This window comes from Opisthocomus hoazin, chromosome 15, assembly GCF_030867145.1.
Source record: "Opisthocomus hoazin isolate bOpiHoa1 chromosome 15, bOpiHoa1.hap1, whole genome shotgun sequence".
Lineage (NCBI taxonomy): Eukaryota > Metazoa > Chordata > Aves > Opisthocomiformes > Opisthocomidae > Opisthocomus > Opisthocomus hoazin.
Window position 1 is genome coordinate 14,008,748 of NC_134428.1, and position 27,169 is coordinate 14,035,916.

The window sequence follows — 27,169 nt, forward strand, 5'->3', positions numbered from 1 at the left end:
GGCGGTTGAAGCGGCGCGTGGAGCCGGCGGCGCAGCGTAGCCCGGCCCGCCGCGCTCGGTATGGGCCCGGGCGGGCGGCGCCGTGCCCGCGGTGAGGAGACGCGGGGCGGGGACGGCGGGAGGGAGGCGGCCGCGCTAGGTGTGTTCCCCCCCACACACACCTTCTCCGGGGGTCCCTCGGGGCGGCCGTGGGAGGGAGGGGGCGCGCGAGGCTTTTCCCGCCGCAGGGGGCTGAGGGGCGGCCGCCGTGCCTCGCTGTGTGCCCGCGGCCTTGGTGTGGAGCCGGGGGGGGGGGGGCGGGGGGACCGGTGAGTGGGGCTGCCGGGGGCCGTTATCCGTGCGGCTGAGGGAAGCCGAGAGGGAAATTTTCGTCATAATCCTGCGGGGATTAGGGAGGGAGCGGGCGGAAATTCGAGCAGCGGGCTCACGCTGGCAGGCTGGCTGAGGATCGCTTCAGGTTTACTGAAAAAAGAGAAGATAACGGTGTTGAAGTTTGCTGGTTTCTGTCCGAGTTAGAGGAAGCTGGACGGGCATTGGATCTCCCCTGGCTGGAGGCACTTCGCTGCGGAGCGGCGAGAGGGACCCCAGCTCCTTTTGTATGTGAGCTGCGCTTCTGGTGGCTCTCCGTCTGCCGAGCACTCTGTGGGTCTTCAGGCGTAAAAATACAACCCCAAAAACCAGCCCTGAAGTGTTTCTAAATTCCAAGGCTGACCCTGGTAAGTTGCTATTAAATGTATTGATGTATTTGGGTCAACTTCTATATAAAACCCCACCGGCTTTAGGGCAGGGTTAAACCAAACGTGCTGATCTCTGGGTCACTTGACTCCTCCAGGTAGTAAAATCGGCTTGTGGGCAGTGAGAAGGGGATTGTGCTGGTGGCACCGCATGTCTGATTGGGCTGACGAGTGTGCCTGTGTACAGCATACCTGTGTTCAGAGGAATGTGACTGCAAACTTTACTCGGGGCAAGCTGAAACAGTTTTGTGCTGGTGCTTTGTTGCACTGTCAAGGGCCCTGGTGACTGGACTGAGTTGTGTTTTGCGTGTTAAGCTGAAGCGTGTCTCCATTCTTAAATTGAACTTGAGTGCTGAACTATTGACTGTGGTGCTGATGGATAAAATAGCATAGTATGACTTCCTATGGAGTAGCAAGGCAAGAATGAGGGACTTCCCTCCAAGAAGGCTTACCTACTGCTGCAGGTTGGTAAATACCGGGGATTTAGTATGTGGCTGTGTGTAAAAGGTCAGTGGGTGTTCTTCAGTGAGAAAATAAACTTACGAGATGAAGGTGTGGAAGTGTTAGGCATGGAGTTTATTTTGATACGTACATGGAAGAAAATGCTGGCTTTACAGGAATTTGAAAGCAGAATGCTGTTTGCTGTTCCTTTCTTTTTCTTCTTCTTCCCCTCTCAGCCAAAGAGACTGTTCCTTATTGTTATGAAGAATGTGTGAATGTTGTTGTTTGAATGTTTGTGTTGCTTATCTTTGATTATAATCCTCAACGGGACTCCAGGCATCTCTGCAAGGTGTACAGAGCAGTGGCCAGGCTCCACAGCAGAGAGCTGGCTTGCAGCCCTATGTGCTGCTTCACCCCTGCACCACAGGTGTTTCTCAGGGGGTAAGATGAAGTCCTGCCGGAGAAGATGTTTGCTTCTAAAAGATAATAAAGGTTTATACTGGCACCATTCTGCTTTGAGGCTTGCTGACACCGAGTTACAAAAGACTTGTTCTCAAGTTCTTATGTGAAAGAGCTATGATAAATATCCTATAGCTTGGTACCATCTTATTATTTTTGTAAAGCACCAGCTACTGTGTCAACATCTACCTAAGTGAAAGGCACTTCAGGCAGAGGAAATGTGACACACCTTTTTATCCACCTTACCCTAGAAGGGGGGAGGAAAGACTTCAACCTCACAGAGTTGTTCTTTTTCTGACTGGAAATATCAGCTTAGCTGGGTGCCACAGCTGGCTTTCACATGTTGAAATAGTATTTGAGGAAGTCTGGAATTCTGCTGTTTTCAGCAGTTCTTTGTCAAAAACAAAACAAAAAAATTGCTCAGTTCTCTTCTAGCTGAAGAGAAGCCACCACAGGTGGGAGAAGTTAATAAAGTCACTTGCTGCTGAGTGTCACCATCCAGCAGGCAGCTCTGATGTGAAAAGAGCTGAATGAGTTCATACTAGCCTGGATGAGAAGCAGGGGTTGGGGGCTTAGATTCAGGGCTTTATATATATATATTTAATATATAAACTTAATTTCTGATTTCCAACTATCTGGCTGTATTCTCTCAAGTAAGCCTTACCTAAAAATAGTAGAATAAATGTTAAGTGTATGGAAAATCCCTCAGGTACATAGTGAATGATTCTAAATAAAATGGAAACATAGTAAATATCACTGCCTCTCTTCCCTTTGCTGTGTGTGTAGTGATGTGTATTCCTCATGGGAGCCCTCGCAGTCTTCAAGCTCGGCTAATATGTAGTTGTAGCTTTGCATGCTGTATGTCCACCACTTCTTGTTAAGAATTTGCCATTTCTCTGAAACGCTGCCAAAGTGACAGCAGGGAAATGCATGTGCCATCAGGGGCTTGTATCCTTCCATTTCGTGTCCCCTTCCATGCCCTCCTTCCCCTGGTACAGTGCCAGCTGGTGTATCTCAAGCTGATAACTAACTCTCTGCCTTCTAGGGTTTGGTTCATCTGTGAATTGCTGTACGGGTGTAGCGAAAGGGGGTGTGCAGGCCAGCTGGACTCTGCAGGGAGCTGCAGGCTGTGGAGTCTCCGTGCTGTTGGCACTGCTGTCAGCATGTCACGGGATGCTTTGTGCAATGTGGTAGCTACTGTTGTTTTCTGTGTTCAGGTGTGCAATGATTGAAACACTTTTAATATCTAATTGTGATGGTTAAAGTTATTATTAGCTAGATATGTTGCTTCAGTGCATTGACAGCTCCAGCCTCTGAATTTTTAGAAACTGTGCTGGGCTTGGCCAGCTGAAATCATGCTTTTCCCTGGCGTTACCCAGTGAAAGGCTACAGGTCTGCCTCTAGCTGTGGATTGGAGTTTCTGAGTGATCGAGCTGTGGTTTGGTGAGTCGCTGCTCTTAAGTCGAGCTGTGTTTCCGAATATGTGCTTTTAGACAGATGTAAATACAAAGTAAAGCAGGTAGCCTGGGCCACTCTAGAGGCTGTGGTTGTATGGTGGACATTTAAGGAGCAGACATATCCTGTAGTTCCTTTCTGGTTTTCTTTACAAGGTGGTTGAACATATCTGTTTATAAATTGAGTGGAATACATGAGATGACTTTAAAAACATGTCTGTCTTTTTGGTTCTAAAGCCTTATGAGGATGCATGACTTTAGCTAATATGTCCCAGATGACCAGCAGTAACACCTGAAAATCTTATGTCATTGTCAGTGCTAATCATCCATCTGTATCTGTGTGTACTGGGCAGCTAGCTTTCACTGCCTTTTCTGATGTGGGGTTGTTTTTTTTTTGTTGGTTTTTTTTTCAGGAGTTATAGCTGGAGTTGCACTTGCTTTGAGAAGCAGAATGACTGTCTCACAGCTCTGTTTTGAGGAGAGGGCGTAGAAAGTCTACCGCTGCACTTTTCCCAAGGTATGAAAGCTTTCTAGGGCAGGTGTATAATAGTCACTGGCTCTTTTTCTCAAGCTTTCCTCAGCTAGAGAAGTATGGGGCAATAAACCTGTGATGATGGGGTATTGCAGCTTCCAGGGAGCAACAGATCTATCCAAGCAGCATGGTTAAGGCTGTTGAACTACAGTTTGTGCCATCCCATTGTTTTGTTGCTGGTCACTTTATTTCTGGGCTGTGGGTGATTCTAGACTGACTGGTCTGTCCTGAGACTTCCTCCTGTGGAGGTCCCTGACCCCCCCTCCTACAGAGGTGCAGGAATTCCTGGTTTAGCAGGTGAGGTCAGAACAGGGAGCAAGATCACAGCTAAATACGTTTGACGAGGCTTCTCTTGCTATATTTGCACTTAGTCAGAAGGTTCCCGCACAGCCTAGGTATCACGCTTGCATAATCATATTACAGCGTTGCGTTACAAGGTGCCCCGTGCCTCTTGGCTCGGGTATCTGATACGTGATAGCAGTCTGGGCTTCCTGGGTGTTTGCTTGTCCCTTCTCCGTTCACTTCAGTTTGAGTTGGATGCTCTGCTGATGCATTCTCTCTGCGTTTGTTCTGCGTGGGCTGGCTTTTAGTACCACTAAGACTCCCAGAGACCCAGCAAGTCCTGGACATTGCTCCTTGGGTAGCGTGATCATCTGCAGAGTAACTGTCTGATTGCAGACCCTTCTTCTACAAACATTCCCTGTGCTCAGGTACTCAAACTTTTACAAGTCTTTTACCCTTTTCCTTGCTTAGATTTTACTGTGTAATGGCATTTTGCAGCAGTCTTTCTGAGGGAGAATCTATTGCTGTTTGCCTTTTAATTCGTGTTTCACCTCAATTTTTGGGCTTAAAATGTCAAGGATAAGTTGTCTTAATGCTCTCACTGAGTTCAATGCTACACTGCGACATGTTGCCAAGGACTGTGTCTGCTCAGCAGTGGAATCTGAGTGGGGTGGAATCAGCATACTGTCTCAAACCAGGCGTCCAGTCTTTTGTATTTCTGATGCTCATAGATGGTATTAACGGAAGCGATATAGAGGAACCTAAAGGAATTCCAGAAAGCAGCCTAATAACGTTTTTTTTAATGGTTTATGTAATTCCCTGAGGTGCTGGTTATTAATGTGTAGTTGAGGGTTAAAACCCCAGTAAGAGAGTCTGAGGGAGGAATCCTGATGAGAACAGTGAGAGGTGGCTAGGAGAAATGAAATGCTGAGAACTGAATTGTTTCCATTGCATGCAGTTATTTCCTTAGTTCAGCTGGAAGCAGTGGGCATCCAGTCAGTGGGATGTGATTGCTAGCTTAGCGTCAGGCATGTTCTTTCAGCATGCTGTTTCCTTTCCCTTTCTTTTAGTGGGTTAAAACAGCTGAGTGCTACTTTGTGCACAAAAGCATTTAAAACACCAAGATACGGAAAGCTGTGGAAACTTTCAACAAGGAGGATTTTGCGTAATGATTGCAAATGTAATGCAGAAAAGGGGGATGGAGGAAGAAATCGCTGTTTAAGCTTTGCAGGGTTCCTAAGACAGGCTCCATCTCCAGAGTATGATTGATTCTGGCTTTACATATGTTTGGTGCTTTAATGATCGTGAGATTTGTTGGAGCTCGAAGTTGAATTTACTGTGGTAGTGTTGGGAAGCACCAAAGGATGCTACCGCGTGCCGGACACAGCACTGGACTGGGACTGCAGAGATCTGCCTTTTGTTCTACCTCTGACACTGACTTGCAAAGCGATGCTGGGCAAGATATTATACCTAATAAGTCTCTTCCTCAGTATTTGTGACAAAGAGTTAAGGCTTCTAGTAAGGTCTGTTTGTGAAAATTGCTAGAATGTATTGCGCTGTTTGGTGTAAGGGATCAAAAGTTTTCTGATTTCTTTCTGTTACAGGTGTGTAGTAAAAATGGTGCAGAAATACCAGTCCCCAGTTCGAGTCTACAAATATCCTTTTGAGCTCGTCATGGCAGTGAGTAATACTCAGCACTTTTACTTCTCCAGCTGCTAAGGGCTGCAGCCTTAGGCCAGTGGGAGGTGGGGGACTGCAGTTTTGACTAGCATGTCTTTGTGGCAACCTTATGGGTACATTGTGGGAACAGAGGTTTAACTCTCGTTATCTTTTTGTCCTTTCTTCAGTTTTCCATGAAAAATCAGAATCACCATCTCAGTATTTTGAGAGGCAATTTAGTCATTAGAGGGGAAGAAAATGCAACAAAACCCAACCTTCTGTAGTCAGTATTGTAGGATGTATGTATCTAGAACTTGATTCTAAATCACACCGAGCTTTTTGATTTGGCTAAAGGTAGAAATCTTTGGAAAAATTCTTACGTATTGTTCTTGCCTGTTCACTCCGTGATTAAAATGTTGGGAGATCTTGCTCCAAATTTTGCGATTCTCACAAGGGCCTTGAGGGCTGTAACTGAAGTTCTTTTGCTGGTGATGCAGAAAGCTAATGGGATCATGGCAGATTCCTTAGGTAGAGTTTAAAGACATTTGTGATATCTGGACTTTGTCACTGCTTCTCAAGGTGTGAGTCAAATATCCTTCTGAAAAGTTTGCTCCTTGCATTTCATGGGCAGCGCTGAACTTTTGGGCATTTATCTGAGATGCTTGCTTATAAACTCTTGCAAGGCTTTGTTTTGTAATCTGTTGGACATTTCAGTCTACTCTAGGGATCCCTGAGACTTAGTATTTGCCACTTCTAGTTTGCTGCTTTCTTCGTTGTCTCTCTTCCCTGCTGAACAAGGACCCTGTTGCCTCTCCTGGATTCCTGGGAAAGAAGTGCCATAAGATTTGTTTTATCCAAAACAGTCTCCAATCTTCTGTTTCAATAGTTAAAGCAGAGGGAGAGATTCTTTATTTGGCCTGAAGTATGAATAAAGGACTCCAAAGGTAGCAGCAGTTCCTTCGCTCAGAGTGATTGCCATTCACTTTGATGCGCTCCGATCATCCAAATAAACATTTTTTTTTTTTGACAGTTGGGCCCCCTACGCCCTTTTATACCCCCCCTAGTCTTACCCAGGTTTGCCATGTCTGGTGACAGCTAAGCCAGTAACACGTAGAAGTGCCCAAACCAGTCTGGAGCTGATGTCTGTGGCAGTGAAACTTTTCTGGCCATGTTCTTTGCGCTCTCAGTGCGTCCTGTATTAGAATAACACACCAGTACTTGGTATGAAGATACTGGTGCTCTTTGCTCTCTGCATACCTCTCGACATTCCTGCTGTCTGTATTAGCAGGATAAACCTAACACCAGATGCCCATCAATAGATCGACTGCTAATATAGGAGGCCTGCTTCTAGACAAATCCTATGTAAGCTTGTTAGCAGAATGCCTAAAGACCAGGGTTTGATGGGTTTATTTTCCAAGTGGTTTATTTTTATTTGCTTTCAGTTTTTCAGCATGACAGACCTTCAAATTACCTAGGATTTCAAGGCTGGGATCATAAATGTCGTCCTTTAGGTGTTCAGCAAACTCAAATTCCCATTACCTTAGCAGAATTATTATTCCTCTTTCTTAAGAAGTTCAAGTTACTTGTGCAGGATCACCCAAAGGACTGCGTAGTGGAACAGGGGGCTGAATATAGACCCCTTAGTCGCACTCTAATGTCCTGTGAAAATCATGTGTTCACAGCAGGATCTGCTTTATTATGGAGACTAGCATTATAAATTAGTGTTTCCATCTAGTGTCAGCCCATGCAGGGTGAGTTGGATGCAGGCTTTATCGTGTTTGGTATATTCGGAGGGAGCCTTTTATTTGTGTGGAGGCAGTGCAGATTTCACAGAGCTGTCAGGTGCTAGCTGTCAGTTGCTGGAAGTTTTGCAGGGAGAGTGGGTGTACAGTGAAGCTGTTTTGCTCCTCAGCACGTGGCATTGCTGTTAATCTGCTTCAACATAAATCTGACAGCAGCTTCTTCAGCACTGGGAACCTGATATTCAGCTGCTTTCATCTTTTTCCTGCAAATGCTTTGTGTGAACCTTTGGAGTTCTGATGTTTCATATTGTGGTTAATGGTGGGAAAGCAGGGGCCTTGTGGGTGACCTCAGGACACCTCCTTATCTTATGGATCCCTAGGCACCCTTCAGCCTGGTACAGCTGTGCTTGATTCTTCATCTATATAATGAGGAGCGTCGTACTTCCTGTGGTCTGCTCAGGCTATGTCATGAGCTAAGTAGTGTTTGTTAGGAAAAGTATTTTCCCCTAGAACCTTGGAATTTTGGACCCCGCTATAGACAACAGTCTGTGTGCTTCGTTCAGATATGAGGGTCTGAGAAATAGGGTTGTTACAGCCAAATGAGGCAAATGATTCATTGCTTCCTGGCCTTGTTCAAACATATAATGTTCCCCATGCCTTTAGTTGTGCCCCACCATCAAGAATGTGATTTATCTTCCTTGGAGTTGCACGGAGTGCATGTGTGTGCAGCTCATCCTCTGTGCTTGACAGATGAGCTGGTGCTTTTACTGTTAATACCTCTGTTATTGTGTGTCTCTGGATAATTGTTTATGGATATATACTCTGCTGCTTAACAATACTTCTGCAGCTTGTGTTCTGGCATTTGCAGGAAGTAGATCTAATGTATCTTCCAAGTCTTTGGAAGGAGGACCACATTGCCCTTCTTGCTCTCTTTGCCATTCCTGTGCATCTGAGGAGGTAAAAAGGAATCAGCTTACCAAGTCTGTCTTGGTCAATCGGGAGTTCTGATTTTTTTTCTTTTTCTTATTAGAAGAGTCCTCCCTTACTAAAAAGATTTAAACAAAGGATGATCTTTCCCCACCTGTCCAAATTCACAGTAGTCATTTTCATCTGCTTTGTTTTTAATCTGTGCTCACATTAAAGGATCAAAAATGTTACACTCTTCAAATTATAACCAGTGCCTCACATCTTTATCTCTTATGCTTGAAAAGAACCTTGACACTTGTTATGCTTTATTATCATGTTTTTCCTTTCCATTTTATTTCTTTTGTGTATGTGTGTCTGTCTCCTTTTAAATGGAGCTGTTCCCTCAAATGGCCTGTCCACGCTTGTCTGGGCCTGATGTTGTCTTCTCTTCAGTTAGATGAGTATGTTTGAGATTGCATATGTTTCCTGGTTTTTATTTTACAGTAAAGAAAATCCCCAAGTATAAACACACTTCTTGTTTTCTTTGCATAGTAGTTGTAGTTTTAAAGCCAAAATTTTTTTTTTTTTTTTACTGAAATGTTATAATGAGGGAAAAATCCAGAAGGAGAAGTAATTGTCATGTAGCTCATGAGTGAGAACTTACTCTGAGCCTTCTGTGATACATACAGATGAGAATTTGATTTGGGTGAGCAAGTCCAAAAAGCATAGCTGTACAGGAAACAGAGCTAAGAGGGAGATTGCATATTTAGTATTATCTGTTGCCAATTAATTATTAGGTTAAGTGAAGGAGTTTTAGCTTTGAAAGCAGTAGGGAGTTCTGTTCCCATGAATTTCAGTAGCACACTGAGCCCTTCTCACTTGAGATTGACATCTGCCATTTTCACATACTTTATAGTATACATTGAGTTTGCTTAGGATGGTTCCTAAAGCTACAGATCTGAAATAAACCCCCAGTGACTCTTGACATGGTCTTCCGTACTTGATGTATAGCTTGAGTTGCTGCAATAGTAGTGTAAATGGGAAACTTGGTGACAGCACTTCTGTCAATTGTTTGGTCCTCTTGCCACATTTACAAAGCACTTCATGTTCAGCTCTTACTGCTACTACTAGCAATTTATGGTTTCTGCTGCAGGTGAGGGGTCTTTCTCCACAACCCAATGCCAAGGGAATGGTAAAGGATGCAGATTCTGAAAAGGGGAATGTTCTGCTTGCAGGTTTTACACCTGGAACCAAATGAAACCTTTATCACTTTACTAGCTGAGATGCTGTCTTTTCTATGAAACAAAAGCTCCGCAAAACACAGCACTAGTAGGTTGAAGGCTGGGTTTAGTTAAAAGCTAAAAAAGCTGTATGAGTATGTGAAAATATATATATGTAATTTGACATTTAAGCTTACTGCATACAGGGTATCAGCTTTATGTTTGCAGGCTTTGAGAGGTTTACTGCTGTTATCAAAAAATATGTCATGGCTTTGAGAAGACAGAACAAAGATCGGGCATTACAGCAAGGCTTTCGACACAGTCTCCCATGATATCCTCCTAGGGAAGCTGAGGAAGTGTGGGCTGGATGAGTGGTCGGTGAAGTGGATTGAGAACTGGCTGAATGGCAGAACTCAGAGGGCTGTCATCAGCGGCGCTGAGTCTAGTTGGAGGCTGGTGACAAGTGGTGTCCCCCAGGGGTCAGTACTGGGCCCAGTCTTGTTTAACTTCTTCATCAACGACCTGGATGAAGAGTTAGAATGTACCCTCAGCAAGTTTGCTGACAACACCAAACTGGGAGGTGTGGTAGACACATCGGAAGGCTGTGCTGCCATTCAGCGTGACCTGGATAGGCTGGAAAGCTGGGCAGAGAGGAACCTGATGAGGTTCAACAAGGGCAAGTGCAGGGTCCTGCACCTGGGGAGGAACAACCTCATGCACCAGTACAGGCTTGGGGTGGACCTGCTGGAGAGCAGCTCTGCGGAGAGGGACCTGGGTGTCCTGGTGGACAACAGGTTAACCATGAGCCAGCAGTGTGCCCTGGCTGCCAAGAAAGCCAATGGGATCCTGGGGTGCATCAAGAAGAGTGTGGCTAGCAGGAGGAGGGAGGTTCTCCTTCCCCTCTACACTGCCCTGGTGAGGCCTCATCTGGAGTACTGTGTCCAGTTCTGGGCTCCCCAGTTCAAGAAAGATGAAGAGCTACTGGAGAGAGTCCAGCGGAGGGCTACGAGGATGGTGAAGGGACTGGAGCATCTCCCCTACGAGGAGAGGTTGAGGGAACTGGGCTTGTTCAGCCTGAAGAAGAGAAGGCTGCGAGGGGACCTTATAAATGCCTACAAATATCTGAAGGGTGGGTGTCAGGAGGATGGGGCCAAGCTCTTTTCAGTGGTGCCCAGTGACAGGACAAGGGGCAATGGGCACAAACTGAGGCACAGGAAGTTCCGTCTGAACATGAGGAAGAACTTCTTCCCTCTGAGGGTGACGGAGCACTGGAACAGGCTGCCCAGGGAGGTTGTGGAGTCTTCTTCTCTGGAGATATTCAAGACCCGCCTGGACGGGGTCCTCTGCGGCCTGCTGTAGGTGACCCTGCTTCGGCAGGGGGGTTGGACTAGATGACCCACAGAGGTCCCTTCCAACCCCTACTATTCTGTGATTCTGTGATTCTGTGATTTGGAAGTCTGCAGTAACATCAGCTCTCATTGCGTGTACCAATTGTATTCCGTGCTTAAGATGAAACTGCTCTGAAGCCCCACATGTGCACGATGTCAGTGCTTCTTTCTGCTTGACCTCATTTCTTGGTGCTGCCCACGGCATGTGTTGACACATATATGAGCAGCTGAGAGCCCGATGTCTTGAAAATGCATGCATGGACAGCAGTGGTGTTTGTTTCTCACTACACCGGTTGAGTGGTACTCTGCAGTCTATGCTGCTTCTGCTATGTGCAGCGTTAGTTTGGGATGGGGAGATGGTTGTTCTGTGGGTGCATGTGTGGTATAGAGGGATTTCTTATCTCGAGCATCACTCAGACTCTCTAATAGATCTGTTAGATGGCAGCTCATGATTCTCCTGGCCATGTCTGCAAATGAAAGCTTGGTCATCTGAGGTCCTGGCCTGCCACCTGTACTTCCAAGCAGCTCTCTGACCCCCTTTTCTAGTTTTAGTGTCAATTCAGTGTTCTTTGCTTTTAATGGATCTGGAGTTCTTTATTTTTCAGGTAAGATAAAGTAGGACATTAATGGCGTATACTTCTGTTTCTTCTCAATATGGTTTGAGTATCAGGAGTGCTAACAAGCTGGGTGGCAAATTTAGTTCATGCTACAAATGTTTCAGGTTTTAGTCAGATATTACTTCACGTGGAGTAGGCAGCAGAAAGTATTCCTTCTCTATTATCTTTACTCTCTCATCCTGTATCACAGGGTCAATAGCCCATCAAATGCAAACATCTGCCTGAGACGTCTTTCTCACATGCCTGATGCTGCTAAAACAGTCTTGATGATAGTCACTGGATTTCACAGGTGTCCTCGCTCTTGCCATTGAATAACCCACCAGCAGATGAGCCTTGACTACACTGGCCATTTGCATACTGGCAGAGCTGCTTTACAGCCACTGAAGTTTTGCTCATTTACAGCAGTTGAGGATCTGACCCACAGTTACATGCAAGAGTCAAACATCCAGTACGACTGAAATCAAAATGCATTGCTAATTTCCCAATTGTCCCAACATTCTTTTGTGCCAACAGGATTGGGAGGCTTGTATGTGCAGTCTAACTGAAAGCAGCTCCTTGCTATTTTAGCTGTCAGATTCAACTGTAGAAGAAGAAACTCTAAATACTAAAGTTCGGGTCCGGACGACTGGAATTGCTTTCCGTACACCTTTTTCGAATGTTTATTTGTGCCTTTTCAGCATCAACATGCATTGTGTTAAAGATGTTAGATCTTTAAGTAGCTTTATTTAATGACTACTTCCTGTTGCATTTAGCACACTGAGTGTATGAAGAGACTGCTTAAATCCTGATATGTTGTGCATACTCTCCTCTAATGCTGTAGTGTCTTAAAGGATTCAATATTTCACTGACTGATGCAATGATGCTTTTGCGACAAAACCTCTGAGTCCTCTTTTGCTAGGTAGGCACCACAATGTGGCCCAGACAACTTGCAGTACTCATTGGTAACAGATAAAATGATATGTGCATGTGGTAAGAGATAAAATGGTGTGTGAAAGCAATACAATGTACAAGCAGACTGATGTCTAGCACGGATCATGTTAGTTCTGTGGGTTTGTTTACGGTGACAAGTTCAGTGTGTGTTCACAGCCCATCCAGGTCTTGGAAAAGCTGCTGATGTCTTGCTGTATAAGATGTGCAGACTGGCTGTCTAGGTCAACTACAGTATGATATCTTACAATGCCTACTGCACAGATGCACCACAGAATACATTTCTGGGGGTTTTTATATACTTAATTGCAATTACAGACTGGAATGTCCACATCTGGATCTCCAAGTTATTGTCATTGTTCTAGTATCATCATAGGCTGGTTTTAAATAAAGTAGAACCTTAACTAAAATATTTGTTGCTGGTTCGTAGCCTCCACTTTCAAGTGTGAACTCTAGACCCAGAAGAACACTTGCTGCAGGGAGAGTAGAACGGTTTCTGGCAGCTGGAATCCCTCTGAAGCAGCAGTGATGGTGCAGCTGATCAAGGGCTGTGTAAAGTAGCCAAAGAGATTAGAGTGGAGCTCTAAGTGCAGCATCTGCAGGAGTGTTAGGGAAGGGGTTCCTGCAGTGGCCTGCTACCCACTGTGTCCTTGGATAGCTGCAGACGACATGGGGTAGAGCTTTGCAGCCTGTAGCCTGTATGCCCGAGTGCTCAAAAGCTCCTTTGGAGCTTCTGTGATGTAGATAATGACACACTTTTCAGATACTGTCTGAAATAGTACTTCTGCTTGGCAGTACCTCAGAGATTTAGAGAGAATCAATGTGCAAAGGTGAAAGTGTTTTAAAATAGTTATTCTTTGATGTTCAGTCCGTCATGCATGACATGAAATGTCCTGATAGTAATCTGAGCAGTAGTTAAGAAATGGATATGTCCCTACAAAACAGAATCTTCTTTCTCTGGCAGGATTGCTAGGTCTATGAAACTTGGCTCTTGAGTACCGACAAATCATCTCTGGGTATGGATGGCCGGCCTGCCATGGTCTGTGCCAGGTATTTTAAAGGTGGCAGCTTCCCTTGTTCTTTTTTTTTCCATGTTTTGAAGGCAAGTTTGTGACTGTCAGAAGCTACTGGGTTAATATTTTATGCACTTACAGAGGATCTGGTGTTGACTCGAGATGCAATGCTTCAGTGTGACTTGATGGTTTGAAACCACACTGTCAAGATACACTATAAATATCACATCATCTTATTGCAGAGAAGCATTTGGCAGCAGAAGTCTGAAAGTAATGATCTCTGTGTCAGCTGGGATGATTCTTCACAGCTGTATTCATGTGTTCAGTCCTTGTGCCCTGCCACCACCTCCTCCTGGTATTAAGCAGGTTGAGAGTGAGCAATAGTCAGGCTGAGCAAAGAGCTGAAGTTTCTCTTTATATTATGGTGTGGGATGTTTCCCCTCAAGTGAGTAGAAAATGTTTGGTGAGTGCTGTTTACCACAGCTGCTGGAATCTGATAGAAGAATTGCTTATTCATTCAGAGTTCTGGAGAATTGCTGGCAACATCTGCACATCTGTCCTGCTTAATGTGTTTTGTGAGGATCATACGAGTATCTCTGATAGCTTTGCATTGCCGCTGCTAAGACTCCATTTGCTGGGCAAGAGTGGTTTAGGAGTGGATGGTGCTGGCACCATGTGTGGATTGGAGAGAAGATTTACAGTAATTCAAAGAGTCTGTATAGGTTAGTACCTGTTTGCTTTAATCACCTTCTCCAGGTGCGACATGGAGGCTTATTTCCTTGAAGGATGAGTCATGTCAAGCTTGATCTGCTCAGTGCAGTCTAGTGCAGGAATGGATGAACTCTAAAGATAGCTATAGTTCAGTGACACTGCAGCATAGCGCAAGGAGACACAACATAGCTGGAGATATCGCCATTATCTTGTATTCCAGTAGGGACTAAAAGACCCTTCTCTCTTATACTGAATGTGTAGGTGCAGAAGACAAATAATGAGCTCTTGAGCAGGGACTAAAAGAGGTGAGAATTTAGAACCATGATCAATTGTTACATCTCAACCAGCATGGATTTTTTTAAACTGCTAAGCCTGTGACCTGCCTAAGTTTGACCTTGATTTATGGCCAATTTGTATAAATTCTCACAGCAGCTTCTGGCAATGACAGTTTGTCCTTCAAACTAGGCATTGCTTTGTAAGCCAGCCTTTTTGATTTTGGGATGATTCACTGAGCAGTAAGTGTGTGATGTGACACTAGGTTGCTGTGTTTTGCTCTTTAAGGTGTTAGACACCCGAGATGTCTGCTTTCTTGCCTTCCTGTTTCAGTGTATCTGCCTTTTTCCGCAATGGGCTATGGCAAATGTGTCCAACCAGCTAGCAATGGTTCCTGGATAAGGTGTCACTTCTGTAGCTATTTGTAGGTGCCAATGCGTTGTGCTGTTTGTGACTTGAACTGCTCCACCACCGAGTTTCTTCTTTCTGGTTAGCAGAGGAGAATGCTATAGCAGAATAGCTCGAATGGGGTATTGTTTCTTCAGACTGGAGATCGGGCACGTTGGTAGTTTCCTGAGTGAGCTTTGTACAGCTGCAGTGTATGTTCTGGTTTAGTAGGTTTGCTGTGTCACTCATTTGTGCCTGTATTGTAATAAACAACTGCTGCTTCCTGAATTGTTTCTTTCACCAAAATCTGAAGAAAGGCAAATTATTGGCTGTAGTCCAGGGAGAGAGAACACTTGGTCAATGTTTGCAGCCTGGGTACTGTGGTCCAGTGGACTTCTCACTAGCAAATCTTTTTCTTCTTTCCAGCAGAAGTGTGTTTTCTCAGGGCCCAAAAACTTTTTCTGCTACTCTGCAGATGCTTGCACCTCCTTAAAACAAACGTCCCTTTTCCCTGACTTCAGTACCTATCTGCATGCCATATATCCACTTGATCCCTCGCTGCTCCCACAAGTATTTTATTTTGCACTACTATGGCTAGTGAAAAGCACGTATCTGTTCTAGTGATTACAAAGCAAATGGATTGTTGTATCTGAATATGTATGCAGACCCTGTGGTTCCCTTCAGCAGTTAGACTAAGTGATAGGAGGGATTGCAAGATGAAATGATTACTTTTTCCTAGAAGGCTGTAATCTGAAAACACCTGAATCTGGAGAGAGATATTTATGTATTATTAGAACTGCTCAAAACCTAGTCCAAATGCATCCACTTCCTACTTAAGAGAATGAGGGGTCTTATCTTGCTTCTCATTATCTTTTTTTCAAAGGGAGTATGATCTGGACATCTTTAGCTCAAAACCTGATATTATATGTGCTCCTCATTTCCTGTTCATCTGAACATACATGTACATTTTCTTCCTTTATCCTGGCAAACTGCACATAGCTGGAACATGACCTTGAGAAATCTCATCAATACAGAGTTTGATCATGAAAGTTTGAAGTTTTAGCTCTTAGTGAAAGCGTGAAATCTTATCCTTTTACCATATTCATATAATATGGACTATAACAGTTTCTGTCTACACCAGGTGAATAACAGTTTGGTTCCTTCATGTGTTCTACACAATAAGATTTTCCCCAATAGCTGAGCCTTCACACTGTTGAAGATCCCTCTCAAATTCTTGGCTTCATACAGGAGTCAGTCCGTAGTTTTTTCTATTGCTGTGCTCTTGCTCGAATCTGAAACAGCAGATCTCTGTGATGCCATCACTAAGGAATCCCTACCAGTGTTAAAAGAACAAACAAAAAACCCCAAAAAACACAACCAACCAAACTCTAAAGACATGATGGCCATGTAGCCACTTCACTGTGTCACTTGTCAAGTAGAAGATGAATGTTTTCCTGCCAACCGCTGTGCCAAAATAGCTCGGTATGTTTTTGCGTGATTTCGTGGACAGCAGTGTTTAGCACGTGGGCTCTGTATATTTACTTTGCTAAAGGATCTGCATGCTCATAGGGAGAATCCAAACCAGTTTGCTATCTCTTGGTGAGAAGCTTGAAGAGTCACGTCTCGTAGGTGACTGCTGTGGTGAGAAAGCTGGAAGTTCTGCCCTGGGCATTGGTTTGCAGCCCCAATACTGAGAGAATAGTGTTCCCTCTAGGATATTAAAGTTTGAAACTAGATCATCTAACAAAAGCAGCCTCTTGTTGGAGCACACTGGAACCACTCAGGACCCAGCAGACACTGGGCTGGAAGAAACTGCCAGAAGCTGCCTTGTGTGCAGGAGAGTTTGGTTTTTGAGGTGTTTTGTTTTGTGCAGTAATTCAGTGCTTGGATGTCCCTGTTGTTTTGGATTCCTAAGGTCTCTGTTGTATAATTGATTTCAAGGTCACTTGCTAGAAAAGGATGGTGAAAGCTGCAGAGGAGAAACAGGAGTAGCTGTTACAAAACCTCCTGCCCTCTGGCCATGTTCTCTGGATTGTACAGGAAACGGGAGCCATACAGCTATTGTCAGGCTACAGGAGATTGAGCTGGAGGGGGGAGCAGGAACATACTTGCACTGTATGTGTAACACCTTGGTACTAGGAAGATGAAGGACTCGGAGAGGACCTCTGCACTCAGAAGGGGAAGGGGTTAAGCAGGTGAAACAGAGGGCTTGTAGAAGAGGGCAATTTCCCCTTTTCTCTGTGGTTGTGAGGCTTTAGAATGTCATTTTTTTTGTTTTTGACACTTGTATTCTTATATAACTTGTTCTTGTTTGGCATCTGGCTTACCTTTAGGGCAATCTCTTCTCACAGATGCATTTCTTTGTACTGGTTATTGTGTATTTGACCAATAATTTAGGACATTTAAGTGTGGCTTCTTTACATTGTCCTCAAAGACTCTCTTCTGACAAGTATTTTTGTCTATCACTGTGTTGGTCCCATAATCTGTTTTGCCGGCGTAGTAATCTCCCAGGAGATTGCAGGGCAAAACCTTGGTCAAAGCACTCTACTGATTTCAGTCAGCCAGTTCACTATTAATTAATCGTTGCTCAGTGTGATTAATCATTTGTCAGCTCCTGTAGCACTAAGGGATATTGGGCTGGGATGCCGCGGTCACTCCGTAAGCAATTTGAAATAGCTTTGTCTGTGCTGCTGCTGATCTGGGTTTATGTGATAAGGCTGGAGAGCCCCAATCTCCAGCACCCCATGTCGTGGCAGACCCAGTGGCTGCTTGGCCATGTCTGTGGCTGCAGCACACTTGCTGAGGCACTTTTGGATAGCGGGCCAGACTGTGCCAGTGGCACGTTCACACACACACATGCACTGCAGCCTTGCACAAATTTCCTTTATCTTCCCTTCAGTGAGAAAGGAAGATCTGACACTACTGAAACCTTGAGTATCTGTCGTGACTTTCCTGTGTGCTTTAAATTTTTTTAGCTTGAAATTGCTTCACTTGTAAATTTTTAAAATTTATTTTCTACTTTAAAAATTTTTTTAATTCCAACAGGCTGTCATCCGTATCTACATTTTTTTTACACTTTAGATGCACCCAAAACTAATTGGTTATACTTCCAAGCATCTTGGAGAGTTCACCTTGTGCTCTGGAGAATCATAGAGGAGGAGAAAATAACTGGTTCAGGGAATGGCTTGGAGAAAAAAACAAGACAACATTTGTCTTTGATTTTGCTTGGTTTCTCTGTTAGAGCAAAAAGGTACTGTTGTGTATAGATACTGATTTTGTTAAGAGGGTGCAGGGTACAAAAGGTGGATTGCTCTCCTGATAACCCAGTCTCTTCAGTGGTGAAAGATCAAACATGTTAACAGTACAACTTTTTTGCGACTGCAGCGTGGTGCTTCAGCTGTCCTTAATACGATCTCAGGCATCTTCAGCTGCTGTATTTTTAGAGTTGTTGTGCAAAGAAGATTAGCAAAGGACTTAGAATCCCTCTCACACATTGATATTTACTCAAATATGGAAATGTTCCACCTATTCAGGTGATGGATTTGGGCTGTTACCTTAGTTGTATCACCAGAGCTGTCCACAGACACATGTCTCTGCCCTGACCCTCCTTATTCTCCAGATGTTGTTTAGCTGTCCCAAATAGTGAATGCACTCTGTTAATAGGTGTTCTGGTCTTGGTTTTGCTAGATTTAATGACAGTTTATAAGGAAGCCTGTTTCCAGCTGGGTCAAGTGCGTAGTTAGAGGAGGAAGAAAACAGCTGTGTGTTGAGATCCAGTGGCTTGATCTTCAAATTGGAGCTGGAGGTACCTGGGTTCAGTGGTGGTGTGAAGGGCTTCAGATTGGCCATTATAGTCTTTCAGTGGTGAGGAGGCACTTACAGCTCAGTACTCCTGGTAAAGCTGTTGAAGTGAGGCCTTTGGAAGGTATCTGTGCTTTGATCATTTGCTGTCTTAGTGGAAGAACAGCTCTTGTTCATCTGCAAACTCCCTCAAATATTCATGGCACAGCTGCTTTGCACCTCTTAAATTTGTGGGAAAACACAAGTGCTTGGGGCAAGAAATCCTTGGCCAGCCCTAATCCTGGCCCAGAGAAATCGATGGTGTTGGCTCAGCCTTTGCTTCCTGTGGCTTGTCCTTGCTCATTGAACGTGGAGCCCTGGAAGGTGCGGTGCTACCTGCTCGCCTGGAGCTGTGAGCCAAGGTGGTGGAGAGCGTGCTGGAGTTCAGGCAGCGTGAGGCTGAGGAGGGCCTGGCACTCCTTGCAGGAACAGAGGTGTAGGTTTTTGGGGGTATTTAAGCAGACTTGTGATATGCTGTCAAGCCTATGGACAATCCTAGTACCATCCTCATGTGATCTTCCGGCACTCAAGGTGTTGTCTAGCCTCTGCACTAGCTGTTGTTTTCTAAAGTCATGGGATGAACTAGGACAGCCTCCTTTTAGGACAGGGTTTTCAGTTACACTTCTTGCAAGTGTGATAAGGGCATGTGGAAGTAGTGGCATGAGGCAAACAGCTGATAAATAGTTGCTAAATGTTCTCTTATTCCAGTGGCCTACAAAGGGGTTCACGCTTTCACTGCCTTAATGCTGAGACTCCAATGAGCATGGGTGGTTTGGGTAGCTGGAGGAGACTCTTGGCAACTGCAGACATCAGAGAGTGGGTAGTAAGGGATGCACTCCTTATGCTCTGTGACTCTTGAGGGAAGTGCAGTATACCAGGGGCGGATAGCTGGAAGCATCCTGCGGCAGTGCCTGACAGCCATCTGTGAATTTCCATCATAACAAATTAAGCTTCTTAAAGCAGTGAGTTTGCTGTTGTTGTATGGCCCTGGGTGGACTGGTGTTGAAACAGTCACTTACCATGGGAAGTTTTATATTTGTCTAAAATGTTTTAGTTTTTTTTTGTAATCAGGAGGAAAAAGCACAAGTAGAGACCTCTCAGATATGGGGAAAGTTCTCCAAGAAATGTGCAAAGCAAGCAGAATGTTACCCAGTGGCTTGGAAGGGATGACTTGAAGATCTGTGCACTTTGTTCATGGCCAGAACTCCAGCTGATAGTCTGCTTGCACTTTCCTCCTGATACTGGAGCAACACGATAATCTGAAATAACTTCTATTCCGTTCAGAGGTCTAGGAGCAGGAGATATGGAATGTGTCCTTAGGTGCCTGAGCTATTTTAAGAGCAGGTATTATTCACAGCACCAGGGTACATGAACATATACAGAGGCAACCAGCCTTTGAACTGCTGTAGTAGTAGAGAATGCAGCCACCCCTGAGGGTTCCCATGGCACTGTGTGTGTGCTGATAACTGAGCTGATCTCGATCATTATCGCATTAGTGTGTTCTTCTGTGGTAGATAAAAAATATAAATACTCATGAGAGAATTATGTGGTGTATAAAATGATTGTGTCTTACGGAAGACAGGAAGATGCAGCAGTTCATAGAGGTTATGCTCGTCTGTGGAATGATAGCAAAAAAATGTCATGACCAAAATGGTGTAGTTCTCTGAGAGTGCAGTGGGAAGAGCACAGGTTCTCCTTCTGTCACAGCTATACTTGAATCCTGGGCTTCCTGTGCAGCTTATGCTAGTTTGGATGGTGAGGGGGTTTCCTGAGCTTAACTTTGCTGTAAGTCCCATGGAAGGATGGATTTTTGTTAGAGCTGATAAAGAAGCTTTGGATAAAAGGTTTTTCAGAGGGATGTGAGTTAATTAAAACAAGGAAGGCTTCAGAACCAGGACAGACATGTTTTAGAAATGGATAAATCAAGACAGAGGGAGTAGCCAAGAATTGGTTGTCTTACCCTTAATATTCTAGGACAACTAGAACTGTTTGACACATCACATTTTTAAGGCACAGTAGTGTTGAGTATTTTTAAATAGATTCTTCATACAGGCAACATGTCTGACTTGAATTTTATTATCACTGGGTCAAGTCTTTAGCTAGCAGAAATCAGCAGAGCTGGGCTTGCTTTTACTAGCTGAAGGTTAGGTTCCTGATGTTCAAGTTATTAGGAGTCCCTTCCCTGTACTCTGACAACAGGCTTTTGTTTCTGCTTCATGTGTGAATGAAAAGTTATGTTGAGACATGCTTAGCTTGGTGACTGACATGAGTGGATGCCGGCTCTGTTCATAATTATTTTGATTTAACTTCAACCCCTGTGTTGGCTCCCCTTTACTCAGAGGTAAAGGGCATCTGTTTTGTTGGACTCTTGCTGGAAGGGAAATAATTAATTCAGAAAGAGTTAAAGTTGATGTAGTGAGAAGCTAAAATTTCTCTTGTTTTCACTTCCAGGCATATGAAAAGCGCTTTCCTACATGTCCAGAGATCCCGGTCTTCCTGGGGAGTGAAATCTTGCATGAATCCAGGAGTGATGATGGAGCTATACATATCATCGAACGGAGCTGCAAACTGAATGTGGATGCTCCTAGGCTACTAAAGAAAGCAAGTGGAACCTAGAGGGCAGAGAGTCCTTGATTTTGTTGGCTGGCTCAGATAAAGGCTCCTAAAGTTACTCTTTCTCTCTCTCTCTCTTTTTTTTGCCCCCTCCTTTTGGTTCTTCATCCTTCTCAGATTGCAGGGGTAGAATATGTTTTCTTCATCCAGAAAAACACAGTGAACTGGAAAGAGCGAACTCTCCGCATTGAAGCCCACAATGAGACTTTTGCCAACCGTGTTGTTGTCCTTGAGACATGTAGCTACTCAGTAAGTGTCTTGTTTCTCCTTCTCTGTGAAGGAAGTGTTGGAAGTCATGTGCTAACATACAGGGTGAAGTTACTTGAATGAATTTGGACACTGGACTGTCATGTTATGTGATTAGATACTCTCAGACTGGAAGGCCATTGGGTCTTAAGATGTGGGCTTTTTCCAGTACTTTTGTAGGGCCTGAGTAACTTTTTTAGGTTGATTCTGATTCTCTGATTGGAGTGTTAGGCCCTAAGGTGAGAGTAGAAAACATGGTTGGTGCTGCAGAACCAACTACGTTCCCTGAGTTTCTTTGGGGTTGAAATTCAAGTTAATAAAAGCATCTGGAGCTTGGGCATGTATTTAGATCTGGATATTTAGAAGGAAATCCTTAATACCTATTATTATGAGGGTCAGCAGAAAGTCTGGCAATTAGTTTTGCCCTCAAACAAGTGAAAATTTTAGCATCTGGTCATGATCTTCAGGCTTTAAATATTTGGAGAAAGATTTTGAGCCTTATTTGTGGCATGGGATGTCTGATTTTGTGGCTGTGTCTTCAGCGACAGTGTGCCATTTCATTGTATTTGTGCTATTAGGGCTCAGCCACCATTAAACAGCTTCATCTGTTTCTGGAAGCAATCAGATACTGCTTTTTGTTCCCTAAACAAAAGTCCAGATCCTGTTACTTACCTGCCCTTTTGGCATGTGGACAACAGCTCAGCTTCTTGGGAGTAAGCAAACTGTAAGTAGCTTCTGTTTCAAGCAAGACAAAGAGTTGAAAAGCCATTAACGTTTTGGATGGTGAGGGGGTTTCCTGAGCCAGAGATCACTTGGTAGCTACGTGGGGCTTCCTGAAAACTGCAGTAGATCAAACTTCCATCACTGTGAAAGGTGCTGACACATCTGAAATGCTCCCAGGTCAACTCTGGAATTGTTCAGACATTGCTGCACTTTCAGATTTTTGGCTGTGTTGCCTCCAGCTCGTGTCCTTCGGAAGGAAACATCAGCAGCTGGGCTATGAGGGGAGCGCTTTTCCTGGAACAGGGCGGGAGCTAGCTGTCTGCATCCTTAAGATGGTTCCCTGCTCTATTTTTACCAGTTCCCTTTTCCCTGCCAGAGTGCACCGGAAACAGGTTTATTCTCATCTTTCCTTTTCTGAAGTGTTCTCTGAAGCAGCTTGGAGAAATATGATCCTGCTCTTGTGGTTACTTAATATCTCCCCTGGGGGAATTTGTGTCCTTCATAGAGCTTGTACCTTTGTGTGTGGGCTGGAATTTTTTTCTTGCATGTCAGTCTGTGAACAGCAGCACCTGCAGAGAAAAGGCAGAGCCCTCTCAGAAGGGGGTTAAGTTTAAAAGAGGAAAAGATTATGTGGATTTTTATCATATATAAAGTAACTGAGAGGAAATGGCTAGAAAGGAAATGTGGATATTGAATCAACAGTGGGAAAACTCCATGCTCTACAATGTCTCCTGTGTTTTTTTGGGGGAAGACTGACATTAGTGGCTGAGTTTCCTATCCAAAACTAGGAAAAAAAAACTATTTTGCACTTTTCTTCCTTTGTAGGTGTGTGGATTTTTAACTTGTGTGTTCTGAGAGGCCATCGCGGACTTTCCATAAGGAGATCTTGATGTGATGGTTTCAAGTGGGCGGTCTCACTACAGTTTTAGTGTAACTTCTGCTGCAAATGTTACTGTTTAGGTCTGCTGGGGCAGAGATGGGTTTTTATCTTGATTTGCTTGTGCATATGAATCACAGAATCACAGAATAGTAGGGGTTGGAAGGGACCTCTGTGGGTCATCCAGTCCAACCCTCCTGCTGAAGCAGGGTCACCTACAGCAGGCTGTAGAGGACCTTGTCCAGGCGGGTCTTGAATATCTCCAGAGAAGGAGACTCCACAACCTCCCTGGGCAGCCTGTTCCAGTGCTCCGTCACCCTCAGAGGGAAGAAGTTCTTCCTCATGTTCAGACGGAACTTCCTGTGCCTCAGTTTGTGCCCATTGCCCCTTGTCCTGTCGCTGGGCACTACTGAAAAGAGTCTGGCCCCATCCTCCTGACACCCACCCTTCAGATATTTATAAGTATATATAAGGTCCCCTCGCAGCCTTCTCTTCTTCAGGCTGAACAAGCCCAGCTCCCTCAGCCTCTCCTCGTAGCAGAGATGTTCCAGTCCCCTCACCATCCTCGTAGCCCTCCGCTGGACTCTCTCCAGTAGCTCCTCATCTTTCTTGAACTGGGGAGCCCAGAACTGGACACAGTACTCCAGATGAGGCCTCACCAGGGCAGAGTAGAGGGGAAGGAGAACCTCCCTCGTCCTGCTGGCCACACTCTTCTTGATGCACCCCAGGATCCCATTGGCTTTCTTGGCAGCCAGGGCACACTGCTGGCTCATGGTTAACCTGTCATCCACCAGGACACCCAGGTCCCTCTCCGCAGAGCTGCTCTCCAGCAGGTCCGCCCGAAGCCTGTACTGGTGCATGGGGTTATTCCTCCCCAGGTGCAGGACTCTGCATTTGCCTTTGTTGAACCTCATCAGGTTCCTCTCTGCCCAGCTTTCCAGCCTATCCAGGTCACGCTGAATGGCAGCACAGCCTTCCGATGTGTCTACCACACCTCCCAGTTTGGTGTCATCAGCAAACTTGCTGATGGTACATTCCAACTCTTCATCCAGGTCATTGATAAAGTTGAACAAGGCTGGGCCCAGTACGGACCGGACCCCTGGGGGACACCACTTGTTACCAGCCTCCAACTAGACTCAGCGCCGCTGATGACAACCCTCTGAGTTCTGCCCTTCAGCCAGTTCTCTATCCACTTCACTGACTACTCATCTAGCCCATACTTCCTCAGCTTCCCTAGGAGGATATTATGGGAGACTGTGTCGAAAGCCTTGCTGAAGTCGAGGTAGAAAACATCTACGGCTCTCGCTTCATCTACCCAGCCAGTCATGCCATTGTAGAAAGCTATCAGATTGGTCATGATTTCCCCTTGGTGAATCCATGCTGACTACTCCTGATAACCTTCTTTTCCTCCACTTGCTTGATGATGGCCTCCAGGATAAGCTGCTCCATCACGTTTCCCGGGATGGAGGTGAGCCTGACAGGCCTGTAGTTCCCTGGGTCCTCCTTCTTGCCCTTTTTGAAGATTGGAGTGACATTGGCCCTTCTCCAGTCCTCGGGCACCTCTCCTGTTCTCCAGGACCTCTCAAAGATGATGGAGAGTGGCTCAGCAATGACATCCGCCAGCTCCCTCAGCACTCGTGTGTGCATTCCATCGGGGCCCATGGATTTGTGGACGTCCAGATCGCTTAAGCGATCCCTCACACAGTCCTCCTCGACCAAGGGAAAGTTGTCCTCTCTGTAGGCTTCTTCTCTTACCTCCGGGGCCTGGGATTCCTGAGGGCCAGTCTTAGCACTGAAGACTGAAGCAAAGAAGGCATTCAGTAGCTCTGCCTTCTCCGCATCCTCCGTCACCAGGACACCCGCCTCATTCAGCAACGGCCCCACGTTGTCCCTAGCCTTCCTTTTGCTGCTGATGTAGTTGAAGAAGCCCTTCTTGTTGTTTTTGACATCCCTTGCCAGCTTCAATTCCAGGTGGGCTTTGGCCTTCCTCGTCGCATCCCTGCACGCTCTGACCACATTCCTGTATTCTTCCCAAGTGGCCTGCCCCTCTTTCCACATTCTATGGACCTTTCTCTTCCACCTGATCTCCGCTAGAAGCTCCTTGTTTAACCATGCAAGTCTCCTGCCTCCTTTGCTCAATTTCTTTCTCAGGGGGATGCATTGCTCCTGAGCATGGAGGAAGTGACGTTTGAAGAGCGACCAGCACTCATGGACCCCCCTGCCTTCAAGAGCCCTGGCCCACGGGATTCCTCCCAGTACCTCCTTGAAGAGGGCAAAGTCAGCCCTCCTGAGGTCCAAGGTTTTGATCCTGCTTATCGCCCTGCTTCCTCCACGCAGGATCCTGAACTCGACCATTTCATGGTCACTGCAGCCGAGTCTACCTCCGACCTTCATATCCTCCACCAGTCCCTCCTTGTTTGTTAACACAAGGTCCAGCAGAGTGCCTTTCCTTGTTGGTTCTTCCACCACTTGCATCATATTGCATATGAAGACTGCTGGGTTAACCACAAACATCCATATGTCCAGTTCATGATGTGCTGCTGTCATGGTTTAACCCAGCAGTCGGCAGCCAAGCACTAGACAGCTGCTCGCTCACCCCTTCGCTTCCCCGCCAGCGCAATGGGGAAGAGAAATAGACAAAAGGTAAAACTCCTGGATTGAGAGAAAGACAGTTAATAAGACAACAAAATAAATAGTAATAACAATAATAATTAATATGCAAAACAAACTACATAAAATACAATTTTCTCACCACCTGATGACCGATTCACAGTCCATCCCCGAGCAGTGATTCCAGAACCCAGAACTCACACATTTTGCAAATTTTGCAAAACTTCTGGAAAAGTTTGAACTCCCAGACAAGAGAGGTTTCAAACCCACAGAAACAAGAAAGATTCCTGCCCCCTGGACAAAGCCTTACTCATAAACTGAGCATGGTGTCTGTGGTATGGAATATTTCCATTGGCCAGCTTGGACTAGCTGCCGAGCTGTGCTCCCTTCCAGCTCCTGTACACCTGCTCATTAGCTGAATATGAGAAACTGGAGAAGTCCTTGATTTCTTAGCAACAACTGAAAACATCAGTGTTATCAACATTCTTCTCATGCTAAATCCAAAACACAGCAGCTACTGGGAAGAAAATTAACTCTATCCCAGATGAAACCAGGACAGCTTCTATAACTCTGAGAATTAAACTGACTGTTGAATGTGGGTCTGTCAGTGCCTCATAGGAAGCCTCCTCTGCCCCCTCAATCTGTAGCTCTGGAGATTAAATACCCAGTTTGGTACCAGGGGCAAGGGCCCTGCCGTAATGTGAACTATCTGCTACCATCCCACTGTATGTGTATCTTTGGGCTTAGGTTCACCCTGAGAATGAAGAATGGACTTGCTTTGAACAGTCTGCATCTCTCGACATCAAGTCATTTTTTGGCTTTGAGAGCACAGTGGAAAAAATTGCCATGAAGCAATACACTTCAAACATCAAGCGGGTAAGATGGGCTTCCCTTTGTGCTGTAAAACCAAAATCAAATGCCTACCCTCAGCGTGCCTCTATTTTCTTTTCTGTAAAGTAGACCCACTATAGTTTTATACACTTGCATATGTCTCTGAAATCCCTCAGTAGAGCAAACAAAGAAAAAGCCAGTGTGCAATGAGCAAAAACAATCTGCTTGCTGGAATGTGTCTGTGCAGGGGAGGGAGCAGGCTGTACCAGAGGAGGATTGCAGTGGATGCTGTGGGTGCCAGCCGCCTCAGACACTGAGGACACTGTTCTCATGCAGGAAGAGAAAGTTCTGGGTAAAAATCAGCACCCTGTCTGTCCAGTAGCTTGGGCAGAGGCGCTTCCTTTCAGTGGCCTTTTCCCGGGGCTGTAGAGGAACGGGGCAGCTGGGTGATGACTTGGGAGCAGGAGAATGGGGTAGAGGTGTTGGAAAGGTAGCTTCATCCATAGCATTGGAATTTGCCTAGCCAGTGTTATAATTTACCATTTGTGTGGTGCTTTCATACTGGAATTTTTCCAACAGGGTCATGCAGATGGAAGGAGACAACTGTTTCCCTTCTGTTTAACAGTGTTAGTCATCTGTCTAGAGGAAAGCTATTTTGCACCTTGCTGGTTCTGGGGAGATGGA

At 45.2% G+C, this 27,169-nt stretch overlaps 1 protein-coding gene across 5 annotated transcripts in view; it reads left to right on the forward strand.

Annotated features, from left to right (window-relative positions):
- SEC14L5 (SEC14 like lipid binding 5) overlaps positions 1–27,169 on the forward strand; it is a 45,635-nt gene continuing 18,466 nt past the window's right edge. The window contains exons 1-8 of one of the 5 annotated variants that reach the window (XM_075436302.1): positions 1–91; positions 517–716; positions 3,502–3,605; positions 4,211–4,330; positions 5,507–5,582; positions 21,037–21,186; positions 21,316–21,447; positions 26,402–26,530. In XM_075436302.1, coding sequence (XP_075292417.1) covers positions 5,520–5,582; positions 21,037–21,186; positions 21,316–21,447; positions 26,402–26,530 — 474 coding nt within the window. In that variant the 5' untranslated portion in view covers positions 1–91; positions 517–716; positions 3,502–3,605; positions 4,211–4,330; positions 5,507–5,519. The other 4 variants (XM_075436303.1, XM_075436305.1, XM_075436306.1 and 1 more) reach the window with 4 other exon arrangements.